The 16231-nt window shown below is 32.6% G+C and overlaps 1 protein-coding gene across 2 annotated transcripts in view; it reads left to right on the top strand.

Annotated features, from left to right (window-relative positions):
- The window catches only part of LOC143078855 (pre-mRNA-splicing factor ATP-dependent RNA helicase PRP16-like), a 107873-nt gene extending 94946 nt beyond the window's left edge, over window positions 1–12927 (top strand). For both annotated transcript variants that reach the window (XM_076253862.1, XM_076253861.1), the window contains exons 24-26: window positions 10174–10269; window positions 11159–11280; window positions 12465–12927. In XM_076253862.1, coding sequence (XP_076109977.1) covers window positions 10174–10269; window positions 11159–11280; window positions 12465–12537 — 291 coding nt within the window. In that variant the 3' untranslated portion in view covers window positions 12538–12927. The remainder of the gene's footprint in view (window positions 1–10173; window positions 10270–11158; window positions 11281–12464) is intronic.
- The last annotated feature ends 3304 nt before the right edge of the window (window positions 12928–16231 follow it).

Raw genomic sequence — 16231 nt, 5'->3', positions numbered from 1 at the left:
AGATTTATAACTGTCCACCTTTAACTGACGAGCTAATGTTGAGCTTCACAGATGGAATTACTCAAACACCATAAATGCCTATGTTTTCAGCACAGATTTCACAAATCATGACACAGCTGTGCATTTTTATGCCCCACCTACGATAGTAGGGGGGCATTATGTTTTCTGGTATGTGCGTCCGTTCGTCTGTTCGTCCGTTCGTCCGTTCGTCCGTCCGTCCGTCTGTCCCTTTTCAGGTTAAAGTTTTTGGTCAAGGTAGTTTTTGATGAAGTTGAAGTCCAATCGACTTCAAACTTGGTACACATGTTCCCTATGATATGATCTTTTTAATTTTTATGCCAAATTAGAGTTTTTAGCCCAATGTCACGGTCCACTGAACATGGAAAATGATAGTGCGAGTGGGGCATTCGTGTACTGGGGACACATTCTTGTTTATACTTGTTAAGAGTCGAAAACTAAATATTATTTTTATATAAATAAGCATATATTGTGTCATTTTAGAACTTATATTTTTCCAAAGGATGCATGAATGAAAGTAGTGAAATTCATTTTGCTTTGATATATAGATTTGAATTACAATTGTTCATGTTATTGTAATGCATATAAAAATAAGGAGATGTGGCACAATGTAAATATATGATATTCTGTGAGTTTATCAAACTAAAGGGGATAAGAAATGGGTATAAGCAGTTACAGGACTGTACTACTGTACAATCTCCAACAATGAGAAAAACTCATACTGTAAAGAGAATTTCATATTTACAAGTAAGTTTTGTTTTTGCATTGAATAATTTTCTTCTTTTGTCTTGAAAGCAAATATGGGAAGTGGTTAAAATGCTAATGAGACAGCTTTTATGGCCACCAGATGTCATTGTTACCTTGATTAAAAACTCCTTTTTAGCTCACCTGACCTGACTCCTCACTTGGTTTCGTCGTCCATAAACTTTTACAAAAAATCTTCTCTGAAACTACTGTGCCAAATTTAACCAAACTTAGCCAAAATCATCATTGCGGTATCTAATTTAAAAAATGTGTGGTTAGACCCGGTCAACCAACCGAGATGGCCACTATGGCCAAAAATAGAACATACAGGTAAAATGTAGATTTTGGCTTATAACTCTGAAACCAAAGCATTTAGGGCAAATCTGACATAGGGTGAAATTGTCTCTTCAGTGAAGATCTATCTGCCCAGGAATTTTCAGACAAATCTGACAACCCGTTGATGGATTGCTGCCCCCAAATTAGTAATTTGAAGGAAATTTTGCAGAGTTTGGTTATTATCTTAAATATTATTATAGATAGAGATAAACTGTAAACAGCAATAATGTTCTGCAAAGTAAGATCTACAAATAAGTCAATATGACCAAAATTTTAAGTTGACCCCTTAAAGAGTTATTGCCCTTTATAGTCAATTTTTAACAATTTTCATAAATTTTTGTATTTTTTGTTAATTTTTAAAAAATATTTTCAACTGTAAATACTGGGCCATGTTTATTATAGATAGAGATAATTGTAGCACCAAGAATGTTCAGTTAAGAAAGATCTACAAACACATCCCCATCATCAAAAACACAATTTTGTCATTTTATATGTGTCTGTTGTTTGATATGCACATAGACCGTCCAAGGTGAGCGACACAGGCTCTTGAGAGTCTCTAGGTCATTAATACAGGTAGATAACTTTATCATGTTTATACTGAAAAATAATTTTGCTTGGAGGGAGAATTTTAAAAAAGTTCTGTCTTCAAAGAGTTGACATGTTACTATGTACATTAACCATTATGTTACTTGATGTTCTAGCAATACACACAGAACGGAGACTAGTCAATCTTTGTGAATTATTTTTCATAGGATAGGAGTAATTGAATATGTGTATATAATCAATAATTAAAAACTGTTTTATTTACATTAAAAAGGAAAAGTTCTTATGTCTTAAAAATGCATTTCATGGCGAGGTACAGAAAGTATACTTTAAACAGTAGACTATAGATATAGGTGAACTAGGTACAAGAGAACTCTAAATCTTAAATACTACAAACCACCTCTGTTCTATGGAAGATAATGATATAACTGGACTAGAAATACACACAACCTGTAATTAACTGCCTTTACAGCGCTTTTGCGCTTTGATTTTTCTGAGCAACCTTTTTGGGCGTGTTGCAAAATACTTTTTTGGTTTAGAAATATTTAACCAAGTACAGCGTAATTTTCTACAGATTTATCTAATTCTAAAAATTTACAGAAAAAAATCCAATAAAAGCCAGGGGAGATAATTATACTGAATTTAATAGGACAATTTGTGTTTTTGTCCAGCTTGAGCTCTACAGGGATAATGAACTTGTGGAGATGACGGTGACTGTGGTGTTAGCTTACTTCTTAAAAGCTTTATATTTTAGATGTTGGAAGACCTGGATGCTTCATACTTTGTATACAGATACCTTATGTTAAGAAGTTTCCATCTGTCACATGTCCATTGTCCTTGACCTTATTTTCATGGTTCAGTGTCAACTTGAAAAAAAAAGTCAATATTTTTTGTAATGTGAATTTCTCTCTAATTATGAGTAATAGGATAACTATATTTGGTATGTGCGTACCTTGCAAGGTCCTCATGCCGGTCAGACAGTTTTCACTTGACCTTATTTCATGGATGAGTGAATGATGTTAAGGTTTGGTGGTCAAGTCCATATATTAGATACTATAAACAATAGTTCTAGTATATTCGGTGTATGGAAGTACTGTAAGGTGTACATGTCCAACTGGCAGGTGTCATCTGACCTTGAAGTCATTTTCATGGTTTATTGATTTTAGTTAAGTTTTTGTGTTTTTATCTGTTTTTCTTATACTGTATGAAATAGATAATCTATTAGTACATGTCAGATGTTATGGGATATGAAAATGAAGCTTGTCCCTCCACTTCTACATTGTAAGTGTTCTCACTTCTACATTGTAAGTGGTCTCACTTCTACATGGTACATGTTCTCATGTCTACATCGTACATGTTCTCACGTCTACATTGTACGTGTTCTCACTTCTACATTGTAAGTATTTTCACGTACTCATTGTAAGTGTTCTCTCATCTACATTGTTAATTTGTAAGTCTCACTTGTACATTGTAAGTGTTCTCACTTCTACATTGTAAGTGTTTTCACTTCTACATTGTAAGTGTTCTCACTTCTACATTGTAAGTGGTCTCACTTCTACATTGTAAGTGTTCTCACATCTACATTGTAAGTGGTCTCACTTCTACATTGTAAGTGTTCTCACTTCTACATTGTAATTGTTCTCACTTCTACATTGTAGGTGTTTTCACTTCTACATTGTAAGTGTTCTCACTTCTACGTTGTAAGTGTTCTCACTTCTACATTGTAGGTGTTTTCACTTTTACATTGTAAGTGTTCTCACGTCTACATTGTAAGTGGTCTCACTTCTACGTTGTAAGTGTTCTCACTTGTACATTGTAAGTTTTCTCACTTGTACATTGTAAGTGTTCTCACTTCTACATTGTAAGTGTTTTCACTTCTACATTGTAAGTGTTCTCACTTCTACATTGTAAGTGTTTTCACTTCTACATTGTAATTGTTCTCACTTCTACATTGTAAGTGTTCTCACTTCTACATTGTAAGTGTTTTCACTTCTACATTGTAATTGTTCTCACTTCTACATTGTAAGTGTTTTCACTTCTACATTGTAATTGTTGTCACTTCTACATTGTAAGTGTTGTCACTTCTACATTGTAAGTGTTCTCACTTCTACATTGTAAGTGGTCTCACTTCTACATTGTAAGTGGTCTCACTTCTACGTTGTAAGTGTTCTCACTTCTACATTGTAAGTGTTCTCACTTCTACATTGTAAGTGGTCTCACTTCTACGTTGTAAGTGTTTTCACTTCTACATTGTAATTGTTCTCACTTCTACATTGTAAGTGTTGTCACTTCTACATTGTAAGTGTTGTCACTTCTACATTGTAAGTGTTCTCACTTCTACATTGTAAGTGTTGTCACTTCTACATTGTAAGTGTTGTCACTTCTACATTGTAAGTGTTCTCACTTCTACATTGTAAGTGGTCTCACTTCTACATTGTAAGTGGTCTCACTTCTACATTGTAAGTGTTGTCACTTCTACATTGTAAGTGTTCTCACTTCTACATTGTAAGTGGTCTCACTTCTACATTGTAAGTGTTGTCACTTCTACATTGTATGTGTTTTCACTTCTACATTGTACGTGTTCTCACTTCTTCATTGTACATGTTCACACATCTATATCATAAGTGTTCTCACATCTACATTGTAAGTGTTCTCACTTCTACATTGTAAGTGGTCTCACTTCTACATTGTAATTGTTTTCACTTCTACATTGTAAGTGGTCTCACTTCTACATTGTTCATGTTCTCACTTCTTCATTGTACATGTTCACACGTCTACATCATAAGTGTTCTCACTTCTACATTGTAAGTGTAGCGTTCTCACTTCTACATTGTAAGTGTTCTCACTTCTACATTGTAAGTGGTCTCACTTCTACATTGTAATTGTTCTCACTTCTACATTGTAAGTTGTCTCACTTCTGCATTGTATGTGGTATCACTTCTACATTGTAATTGTTCTCACTTCTACATTGTAATTGTTTTCACTTCTACATTGTAAGTGTTTTCGCTTCTACATTGTAAGTGGTCTCACTTCTACATTGTACGTGTTCTCACTTCTTCATTGTACATATTCACACGTCTACATCATAAGTGTTCTCACTTCTACATTGTAAGTTTAGCGTTCTCACTTCTACATAAAAAGTGTTCTCACTTCTACATTGTTAGTGTTCTCACTTTTACATTGTAAGTATAGCGTTCTCACTTCTACATAGTAAGTTTTCTCATTTCTACATTGTTAGTGTTCTCCCTTATACATTGGAAGTGTTTGCTTCATAAGATTTAAATGAAATTTATGTCATGTCAAATGTTATATCACCAATGTTGATGATCAATTTAGGAAAATTTAGATTTAATCATCTTGGTATTGTAAAGTATATAGAAAATCAACACATTGTTAGAACACTCCTGCCAAGATTTTTAATCAGAGTTCGATTAAATTTATGTAACAATATCTCAGGTGAAAATCAGCAGCAAATGGTTATTATTTTTGTCTGAGTTAAATGCTTTGAAATATGAAAAAACAACAATGTAAGTGTTCTCTTCTTTATGGAGTTTTTATGAAATTTGAGTTAAAGGTTTACATTAGTAGTGAAAAGTTTGAGTTCAAGAAGTAGCTCAATATCTGTGTTAATCTTTTGGTTTTTGAAAGATATGCACCTTGAATTAACCATATGGAAAATCAATATTGTAAGCAATACCACACCTACATATTTCATCAAAGTTTAATGAACTTAGGTTAAAGATTGAGATCATGAATAATTCAGAAGAGGTTGAAAAAGTAATTTGTAAAGAAGTTAATGTATGCTATTTGATTTTTGGGATACGATTGCTTTCAAGCAATCTGTAAACTTATACCAGTGGCTCAGGACAATGCCCTCACGTCAACCGTTTTATTCTAAACATTAAGGACCATCTCAGATTTTTATGATTGTCTTGGTTTAAAAGGTAAAAACAAACAAAGGGATTGAACTTAAACAACTTTCCTATAATGTTCTTTTCATAATCTTCATGTTTGATATTTCCCTTGACTTATATGCGTGTTTTTAACAACACGGAAAATCAGAATCAAGCAGTATTTATATTTAGTGTTTTTATAAATTTAGAAACACGTCAGAGGGAATACCCCAGTTGTGATAAAAATGCGAGAGTTCTCCGAATTCTGATAAATCTATTTCTGTCATGTAAGAACTGAAGTGGAGTTTTACTTATATGTCACCGTTATTAAACTGATATTAGATATTGTACTTCCATATAAAATAGAGAACCATTTAGGTTTAATATACATTCTTACTACAGGGTTTGTTTAGGTAATTATGCGCATGCGTATAGTTTTCTTGACTTCAAGGGGTACTAGGTTAAATGGTTGCTCTGGATTCCCCACTCGATTGATTAATTTATAACTCATCGGATCCTTTCTATGTATGTCTGCTATTGAGGGTTATTGTTGTTGCATAGTTTTAAATCATATGCATCATTTAAATTAAAATAAATTAGTCCATATCGTTAAGGTTTGTTTTCAACACCCCTTCAGGCAAAATGGAGTCTTCCATATTATCGATTCGAGTTGTCTCCCTTCCGGAAGTCACTGGAACCGTGAATTCTGAATGAAAACATTACGTTGAGAAAAATTAACGCGTTCTGTCGATAAACGTCGTATTATATAAAAAACGATCGCAATTTAAACCGAGGAATGTGTACGGAAAGGAGTCATGATCACTGACCCAAAGGAAATTAAATATTTAAAGAGTTAGGAATGGGATTCCTCCTAGAATTAACGTAGGAAAATAGGTGATAAGACAGGAAGTGAAATACTTCTCTCACTCTGAGTCTCAGTGACTGCTGTGCCGGAAAGTAAACTTGAAATTGATAGTACACAAATAAAACACAATAGGCTCAGTACATTGTTCATACACTTTTAACCGGGATTGGCTATTTTGTAACTATTCAGATTACGTAAATTACATTTTACATGTACAGTTGAATTAGTTTTGAAATTAATATTATCCAGCTACATGTCAATGAAAACAATGGCAATCGTATCCCTCAGAGCAATCTGCTTTTTGATTATGGTTAAACCTTGACTCATTTTTTTGTGTCTAAAAACTATGTCAATTTCAACATGTTTTCGGTGCAGCATGACCTCTGGATATAGGTTACCCCTGAATGACCTGAAAAAATTAACTTTCAGTCATTCAAGGCCAAGTTCTTCTTATTTTCCTTTTATTCTAAGTTTTGCTGACAAGTAAAGTTTTGTGAAAGTGATTCTTATAATGTAACTACTATTCTAAGGGCTTATTATGATCCATAATTAGCTGTCTCTCTGTCTCTCTCCAAATCTTCAAAATCAGAGGGTGGTACCTGTTCAAAGTTCAATGAAGCATGATAGGAGTTCAAACTTGACAAAAACATATTTATCCTAGCCTGTAAATCAGTGATTGTTGTTTGTTTATGTGTTATATATTTGTTTTTTTCGTTCATTTTTTGTACATAAATTAATTAAAATAAGGCTGTAAGTTTTCTCATTTGATTGTCATTTCCGGGACTTTTATAGCTGACTATGCGGTATGGGCTATGCCTATGGTCATTGTTTAGGGCTGTACAGTGACCTACAGTTGTTAATTTCTGTGTTGTTTTGTTCTATTGTAGAGAGATGTCTCATTGGCAATCATACCACATTTTCTTTTTTTTATATTCATTTGAAGTTTTCGTATGACAAAGGTAAATCATATTTAAGCTTAAACAACACTGTGTTTAAAAAAAACACTGAATAGCAATGAATTTTTGTTTGTACTGGGATTAAAAAAGGTACTTTTTGCTACCATTGAATCTTTGGTACAAGGTACCTATATCCATTGATGATGCTTCACAGTGAAGAAATGTATCAATAAATTTAAGTAATTTTTATGGGCCACTTAGGGGAATTATGTTTTTCTGTCTGTGTGTCCGTCCATTATTCTTGTTGGTCCATTCATTCATCAGTCTTTTCCGCTTCAGGTTAAAGTTTTTGGTCGACATAGTTTTTAATGATATTGGAGTCCAATCAACTTGAAACTTAGTACACATGTTTCCTACGATATGATCTTTCTAATTGTAGGGCCAAATAAGAGTTTTTACCCTATTTTTATGTTTCACTGAACATAGAAAATGATGGGGCATCTGTGTACTATGGACACATTCTTGTTTTATAAATGATTTCCCTTATCCCCGACTTTCAAATTTTAAATTTCATATGCCTGGTATATCTAAATATTTTGTATATACAATTCTTTATCATTTTAGAAACATTCTGTGAAGCAAGCCATTGGAGTCTTTGATCCCTCCTTACATTTTCAATTTCCATATATTTATACTAAATTTTCAGGATAGACCATTTCCCCATTGTTTAAGAAACTTTCTACTCTACCTGGCTGTTTTTGTCTTTGATCTATTTTCAGCTTCATGTGTACTTGATATTTTAAAAATATGTGGTAATAAAGATTTTGATTGTAGCAATTCATTAATTTACTTTTTTTTATTAATTAATCTAATGTGTTTGATTTTTAAGAAATTCATTATGAATTCTTCTTTCGTGTAGACACTGCCATTGTATTTTAGTTATGTTAATTTCCTTAATTGAATTGGTAACATGTTGAAATCCTTTCATTGGAAGGAAAACAAATTTAATTCTTTTAAAAGTCCAGTGTTTGTATCCCAGAGGGAATATCAATCATAAGTTCTCATGAATATTACATGAGAAAGGAAATTTTTCAACAATTATTTTTTTTTCTTCAAATTTTTATTTCCCCTTTGCAGCTTGACTGTAAAAGATAAATCAACATTTTGTGTTTTAAGATTGAAAGATATGCACTCGGTACAGTATCACTTCCGTGGAAAATAAATTGAAGTATCAGAGACAGTTCGTATCAGACACTGAGGGAATACGATCCTTACTTGATTAGAAATGCAAACACTTTAATCTTATATTAGGTTTTACGCTTATTTGATGAGTTGAGAGGAATTCTTTATATCAATTTAATCAGTTCTAGGATGTAAAAGCTACAAAAAATATTATTACACAAGATAGGTTTGAGAAAAAGGCTTATACGTTATTGTCTGATATTGAGCTTAAATCCCTAATATAGAAATTCTTTTTATTTTCATTTTGATTAGGTAAATTTTTGACAAGTCTTAAATCTGTAATATGAAGTAATACATTTTTTTTTGGTGCTGAATCATTGATTATACAAGGTGAGCTGTATTAATACAAAAGTACATTCCATTTTGAACACAGATTTTAATGCTTTAGCTAGTTATAACCAAACTCTACAAAGTCACGGATTTCTAGGAATCCTCATGTATTGTGTGTCTGATTGTTACACTTCCAGAAGATAAATAAACAAAACTTTTCAAATTAATTAACATTAAAATGAAATGTCTTGGACCACTGAACAAAATCATGATCTCTCAGCTGGTGGGAGCAGTGGCATCTGTGATCCCTTAATCACCTCTCTAGTGGCATTATGTTTTTTATGGTCTGTGCCTGTTTGTCCTTTCCTCTGTCCTTCTTCAGGTTAAAGTTTTTGGTTGAGGTAGTGTTTGATGAAGTCACATCAACTTGAAAGTTAGTACACATGTTTCCTATGATATAATCTTTCTAATTTTTAATGCCGAACTAAGAGTTTGTCCCCAATTTTACGGTCCACTGAACATTTTTTTCTCTTTCCTTAACATGAAATGCACAGGTAGGCAAGACATAGCATGCCAAGAATTAGAATTTTGAATGATTGAATTTAAGATAAACAAAAAAGTTTGAGACCTCAAGGTATAAATTCCATTGCAATTCCAATATTGAAATTATTGTAGGAAATGTTCTATAAAAAAAACACAAGCTTGTTAAGATTGGAACTGGAAACATTTTTATCTTTGATTGATAAGTAGAGACTATAAATGTTATAAAAATTGTATGAAGTCTACATCGTAAGCATTAAGGAAAAAGCATGTGTATGAAATCTCATTTTACCCCCAAGTTTTGACCTTGAGAGGAAATTATTCAAGAATAAATTTAATTACAGAATGTTTCTTTAATATTACAGATTGCCATTCAAAACAATTATTTGAAAGCGAAAAGGTAAAATATCAAATGTCTCACCTTATTTTAAAAAAATGCCACAATAAAAGGAAAGATTGAAGTGTCTTTACCTTGCTCTCATTTTCAAGGATCATTTATAATATTGAGTGAATGCCATACCTGTAGTACTAAACCTGTATATTAAAGACTTAACATTAGGTTCAGTCATAATCAGTAAAGCAGGCAAGGTATTTCATCTTGAGCATGCTAACACAATATTACCAATACAACAATACTTTTTTTTTCAGTGCAGGACATTCTAATATATAGTGGTATTTGTCTCCTATATCTTGTTTGTCACACAGCTGAATATAGTAAATGGTTGGTAAAATTATGTTGATGAAAGTTTTTAACAACCTTGACTGGCTATACAGCCCTCACACAGTTGGTGGTAAAGTTTATAAGTTTTTGTTGTTATTTTTATAGGAGTATATGCAGTGTGTAACAGCCGTGGATGGTCATTGGTTGGCAGAGTTAGGTCCCATGTTTTACAGTATTAAAGATTCTAGTAAAACCAGACAGGTATATACCACACACAATAAAATCACATAAAAAATGACCATTATCATACTATCCTTCTAGTAGCTGTACTTAGTGGTTTTTTATTGTCAGTTTTAGGTTTGAGTACATATGTTTAGTAAATGCAAAACTGGTTTAACCTCCCACATTTTGTGCCTGTACAATGTCATGATATCTTGACAACATGTTGACTTTGTAATTTGATTTCAATTCTGTTTATTCAAAAGAGGAAAAATGATCAGCAATTTTCAACAAAAAAGAGACTTCTAATCTAAAATGTACCAGAGTGGCCATTGAAGAAGTAAGTAAAATCAGAAAAATACTGAACTCTTCAGAAAATTCAAAAAAGGAAAGTCCATAATCAAATGGCAATTTCAAAAACTCAAACATATCAAAGAAATGGAAAACAACTGTCATATTCCTGACTTGGTACAGGCATTTAGGCATTTTCTTATGTAGAAAATGGTGAATTAAGCCTGGTTTTATAGCTATCTAAACCTCTTACTTGTATTGAAGAACCTTGATCTTAGGCATGTAAAGTGGTAATTAAGATTGAAGTCAAGCACACCTGTCTTGTGTGGGGTTCTTACAACCTCAGTGTTGACAGGCTAGTGATACAATATACCAAAACCACACAACAACCAAGACCCTTGGTATAGATGTCCTACAGGATTTTTTTTGGAATCTGGCAAAACCTTGAAATGAAATATCCATGAAAAATTTCATTTTTTCTTTAATTCACCCAAATTAGTACCAAAAAAGATATGAATCAACATTTGAAAAAATAATTGTAAGAGCAGCACCATTATAAACTTACTATAGCCTTAAGTGTGTTCTATACTTATATTATTGTGAGAGCTATTTGATTTTACACTGATATCTGTGGTTTAAGGAAAGAAAGAAACATGCTATAGATGAAATGAGTGCCATGGAGGATGAGATGAGACGAGCAGAAGACTTGATTAAAGTCAGGAAAGAACATCAAGAAAAACAGGCCACAGCTTCAGTTAGAAAGTAAGCTCAAAATATTTGCTTCTGCATCTGTCTATTCTGTGAAGTTTACCTTAGGAATGCTGACAAATAAAAGTGTCATACCAGTAAAGCTCAAATTACTGTAAATTCAGAAACTATTGTGATGTTTTTATTATTACGAAAAATGCAACAGCGTTATAATCACAATAATTTGAACTCCCATTTAAAAATTTTGTATATGGATTTAACAAGATTTTTCTCAATATCGCAATATTTAAAATTGCATTTTAGTCTAATGTGACAAAATGGCAATAATAAATGCATGCAATAATTTCTCAGTTAACAATAGTCCAATTTTTCTTCTATTATGTCATGCTGCTTTTACTATAAAGTAGATAGATATTAATTAGAATTAAGAATTATTTGTTTGTAAAAAAAAAAAATTGTATGTCATTTTCAAAATTGTTAAAAGTACAGCTTAAGAATGATATGACTAAACATCCTGGATATATCAGGCTTATCAGGCTACAGAATCAGTTAATTCTACGATTGTTAATGACTTACTGTGATCAATTATTTACATTTCATATCATGTCGTGTGATCCATTACAAAATTAAACAAAACACCTTCATTACGTGATTTGAATGTAAGGATAGTGCATTTCAGTCATGGTCATTACTTTTTCCAATTCATGTTTTAGTAAATGTTTATGCTGTGATATTTAAACCAGTGATAAACAATGATTTAGTATATAAACCTTTTTGAACTCCTCAGTGTGCAAAAAAGGAGCTTTAGCAATCATCATCTATCATTTATTTTATAAAGCCATTCAACAAACACAATCTAAGAGTGACTCCATGTAAAATAGTGTAATTGGGAGAAATCAGTTAAAACATCGCTTGATTCTTATATTTCAATGAATATATGAATATTGAAGATATTCATTTGTCACAAATAGAAAATAATTTTGAAATTTTTAAGATTATATTTTTAAAGCAGATTTTTTCTGAATTGTTATGAATCCTATCAATTTAAAAAATAAGGAGATATAACAAGCATTCTGTGAGTTATGCACGGCAATATATTTATAGATTATCATTGGTCATCTCAACTCAATTGCTTTTCTCACTTTCACTGTACAGGCTCAAGCGAGAAAATAAATCTATAAAATATGGATTAATTTTGGGAGGTATACCATATAACATTTATATTTTTTTCTTTCAAGAACGACCATTGCCACACCTGGCAGGACTGAACCAGGAACACCTACACCAAGACGTGGAAAGTTTGGAATCTGAGTTGGAATCTGAGTCAGGGTATGGATGGTGGAGGACCAATGACATTAAATGATCAACAGGCATACTAGGAGTATATATCATTGTCTCACTGCTCCTAAGATTAGAAAAAAAATGTGATTAAAATGGAGATGTTTTTCACTTTTGAAAATCTGTAACAGCGCAACTATGAACAGTATCTAGTGTAAATATGGTCAGATTTGATATTACAATTCTGTACCTAACAAAAAATACACTTTATTGAAAACAGGATCCAGTACTGAAAACATTCATATAAATAACAGTATTGTAAAGAATAAATTGTGTCATAATGTTGACTATTATTTGTTCATAGAAGGGATTTGTATAAAAATATGAACTAATTTTATTTTAATGAAATATTTTCATGAAAGAGTTCTGACATGTTTTGTTTGATATTTCCCCCTTTATGCAGTATTTCAACTTCAGCGTCTATGTCAAACTTTCTTAAACTGCAACTTTTTGAAATTGCTTGACAGAATTCAACCAGAACTTCCACAGAAACTTCTACAGTTCATGAGATTGTACACAAGCTTTTTTTTTTTTATTCGATCAGATTGATTTTTGTGGTTTCCCATACAGTGGCAGATCCAGCCATTTTCAAGAGGGGGGTTCCAAACCCAGGATAAAGGGGGAGGGTGGGTTCCAACCATATTTCCCCATTCAAATGCATTGATTGTCCAATAAAAATGGGGGTTTCCATCCCCTGGACCTCTTTCCCTCTGGATCCATCACTGCCATACCAAAACATAGACTTTGCCATTTCAACTTATAAAATTTGGAGACAGTAGGCAATACTTATTTATCAATTTAAAATTTGGTTGTGATGATTTTATAATCTTGCCTCTAAAAGCAAAATGTAAATGTTAATCAGGTGTTGACTTAAAGTTATGAAGGTAGAAGAGCTGTATAATCCATATTCTGTATACAGTTGCCATGGTGTCTATTGGTGACCTAGGCCTCATTTATATTAGCTCCTTAATTAACATAGATATTTTTCTAAGGTAGAACTTTAGGAACCAGATTAAGTCATTACTTGACTTTTTAGAACTGTGGTGATTTCGAGATCTTGACATACTGTATAGACACCTGTCCATGTTAAAAAAAACGCTTATCTTTATATCACAGGTAAAATTGCTTTGGATGTTTAACCGACATTTTGAATACCTAAAACATCCGTATAAGATATGTTTTATAGAAAAATAGTACCATGTCCATAAAAACGGATCTTCCATATTAAGGACTTTCTAAAACATCCATTTTATGGAATTTCTCTAAAATTTGTTCTACTTTGCTCAACAAATAAAAACAAAATAAAAGCATGATTACAGTTTTAAAGATCTAACACTAACAAATGCTATTGCCAACAGTGAGCAAAGGTGAGTCCTAGAAAGATGTAATTTTTGTTGAGCCTGCAACTGTTGTTCTAAAAGGTCAACATAGGGATAGTGATCAGCAACACCGGCGGTGTTAGCTAACTTCTTAAAAGCTTTATATTTAAGAAGATGGAAGACCTGAACGCTTCATACTTTTTTCCGTCTGTCACATGTCCATTGTCCTGGACCTCATTTTCATGGTTCAGTGACTACTTGAAAAAAAAGGTACGATTTTTTTGTAATGATAATTTCTCTCTTATTATGAGTAATAGGATAACTATATTTGGTATGTGTGTACCTTGTAAGGTCCTCATGCCCGTCAGACAGTTTTCTCTCGACCTCTTATCAGTGAATAAGGTTAAGTTTTGGTGGTCCAATCCATATCTCAGATACTATTTATAAGCAATTACGCCAATAGTTCTAGTATATTCAGTGTATTGAAGGACTGTAAGGTGTACATGTCCAACTAGCAGATGTCATCTGACCTTGACCTCATTTTCAAGGTTCAGTGGTTATAATTAAGTTTTTGTGTTTTGGTCTGTTTTTCTCATACTGTTTGCAATAGTTCTATCTACTATATTTGGTATATTGAATTATTTTAAGGCGTACATGTCTAGCTGGCAGGTGTCATCTGACCTTGACCTCATTTTCATGGTTTAGTGGTCAAAGATAATTTAAGTTTAAGTCCGTTTTTTCTAATACTACAAGCAATAGGTCAACTATATTTGTTGTATGGAAGAATTGTAAGCTGTACATGTCTGTTTGGCATGGGTCATCTGACATTAATGATATAATCCTGGTACCTTTGATAACTATTGACCTCATTTTAATTGTTCATTGGTCAATGTTTAGTTTCTTGGTTAAGTCTGTTTCTTAGAAACTGTAAGCAATAGGTCAACTAAATTTAGTGTCTTGAATGCTTGTGAGGTGAACATGTATTTTTTGTGTTTTATATGACCTTGGCCTCATTTTCTTGGATCATGTTAAGTTCCCTATCAATGATTAGTAAAGAAGGCGAGACATTTCAGTGTGTGCACTCTTGTTCTTTCAACAAACCATTTTATGTTTTCAGAAAAATGCCGGGTATTATTCTACATGTTTAACATACTAATTAAAACCAACAATTCTACAGATTGGGGACAGCACCCATGTTGACATAGAAAAGTTAAAATAGTGTTAATTAGCTTGACATGATATAAATGTTATTGGAGTTACTACAATATCAGTATTTGGTTTTGTAGGTTTACTATATTTGGTGTATGGAAAGATTGTAAGGTGTACATTTCCAACTGGCAGGTGTCATTTGACCTTGACCTCATTTTCATGGTTCAATGGTTATAGTTAAGATTTTGTGTTTTGGTCTATTTTCTAATACTGTATGAAATAGATCAACTATATGTCCGACCAGCAGGTGTCGTCTGTGCGATTTTGTACATATACCAAAGGGAAACGTCGTTCACAGTAATTATATTAATTTTTGCATTGCCTTTAATGGATTATATGGATTTCCTGGCTCCTCGAACAACGTTTTGTACAGAAAACAACAAGATTTTAAAACAGCTTTTTGCAATAACATTTGAAAAATACATTACTCCTCATTTATTTGTTCATGCTGTGCAAGTCTTTACTGCTTACAAAAAGACATGAACAGGCTTGAAAAATTTTGACAATAAAAATACTTGTGCTGAGTCACAAAGGCGAGTTTAGATGCTGTACTTCAATATATAAATGAGAAGATGTGGTATGCGTGACGATGAGACAACTCTCCATTCAAGTCACAATGCATAAAAGGTCGGGTTGTTGTCTCTTTGGCACATTCCCCATTTCCATTCTCAATTTAACAGTTATTAGTGAAAGTACGTCCTTCAATACGGAGCATTGTCTCACACCGAACAACATGTATAAAGGGCCCCATTAATGACAAGTGTAACACAATTCAAATAGGAAAGCTAACGGTCTACTCTATAAAAAACGAGAGTACCGGGATACGGACGAGAGACAAGAAACAACTAAGAATCACACCAACAAACAACAACTACTAAACATCAAGCACCTGCAAGACTTAGGACAGGTGCCTTAAAATGCAGCGGTTAAAATAATATTACAGGCGCTAACCTGAAACATTACAACTATAAAATATCAATTGAAATGACTTAACTCTGGGAACAGTATATATGTTCCTGCTTAACTCGAGCAAAAAGACATCTAAACAAAAACAAGTAAACATACACTGAATGAAAAAGTTTGATCTATTACGAAATATAAATACAAAATTAAACAGTAGGTCTTTATATAACATAGAC

This window comes from Mytilus galloprovincialis, chromosome 6 (genome assembly GCF_965363235.1).
Source record: "Mytilus galloprovincialis chromosome 6, xbMytGall1.hap1.1, whole genome shotgun sequence".
Lineage (NCBI taxonomy): Eukaryota > Metazoa > Mollusca > Bivalvia > Mytilida > Mytilidae > Mytilus > Mytilus galloprovincialis.
The sequence above is the reverse complement of the archived record's forward strand: the minus strand, read 5'-3'. Positions and strand labels throughout refer to the sequence as shown.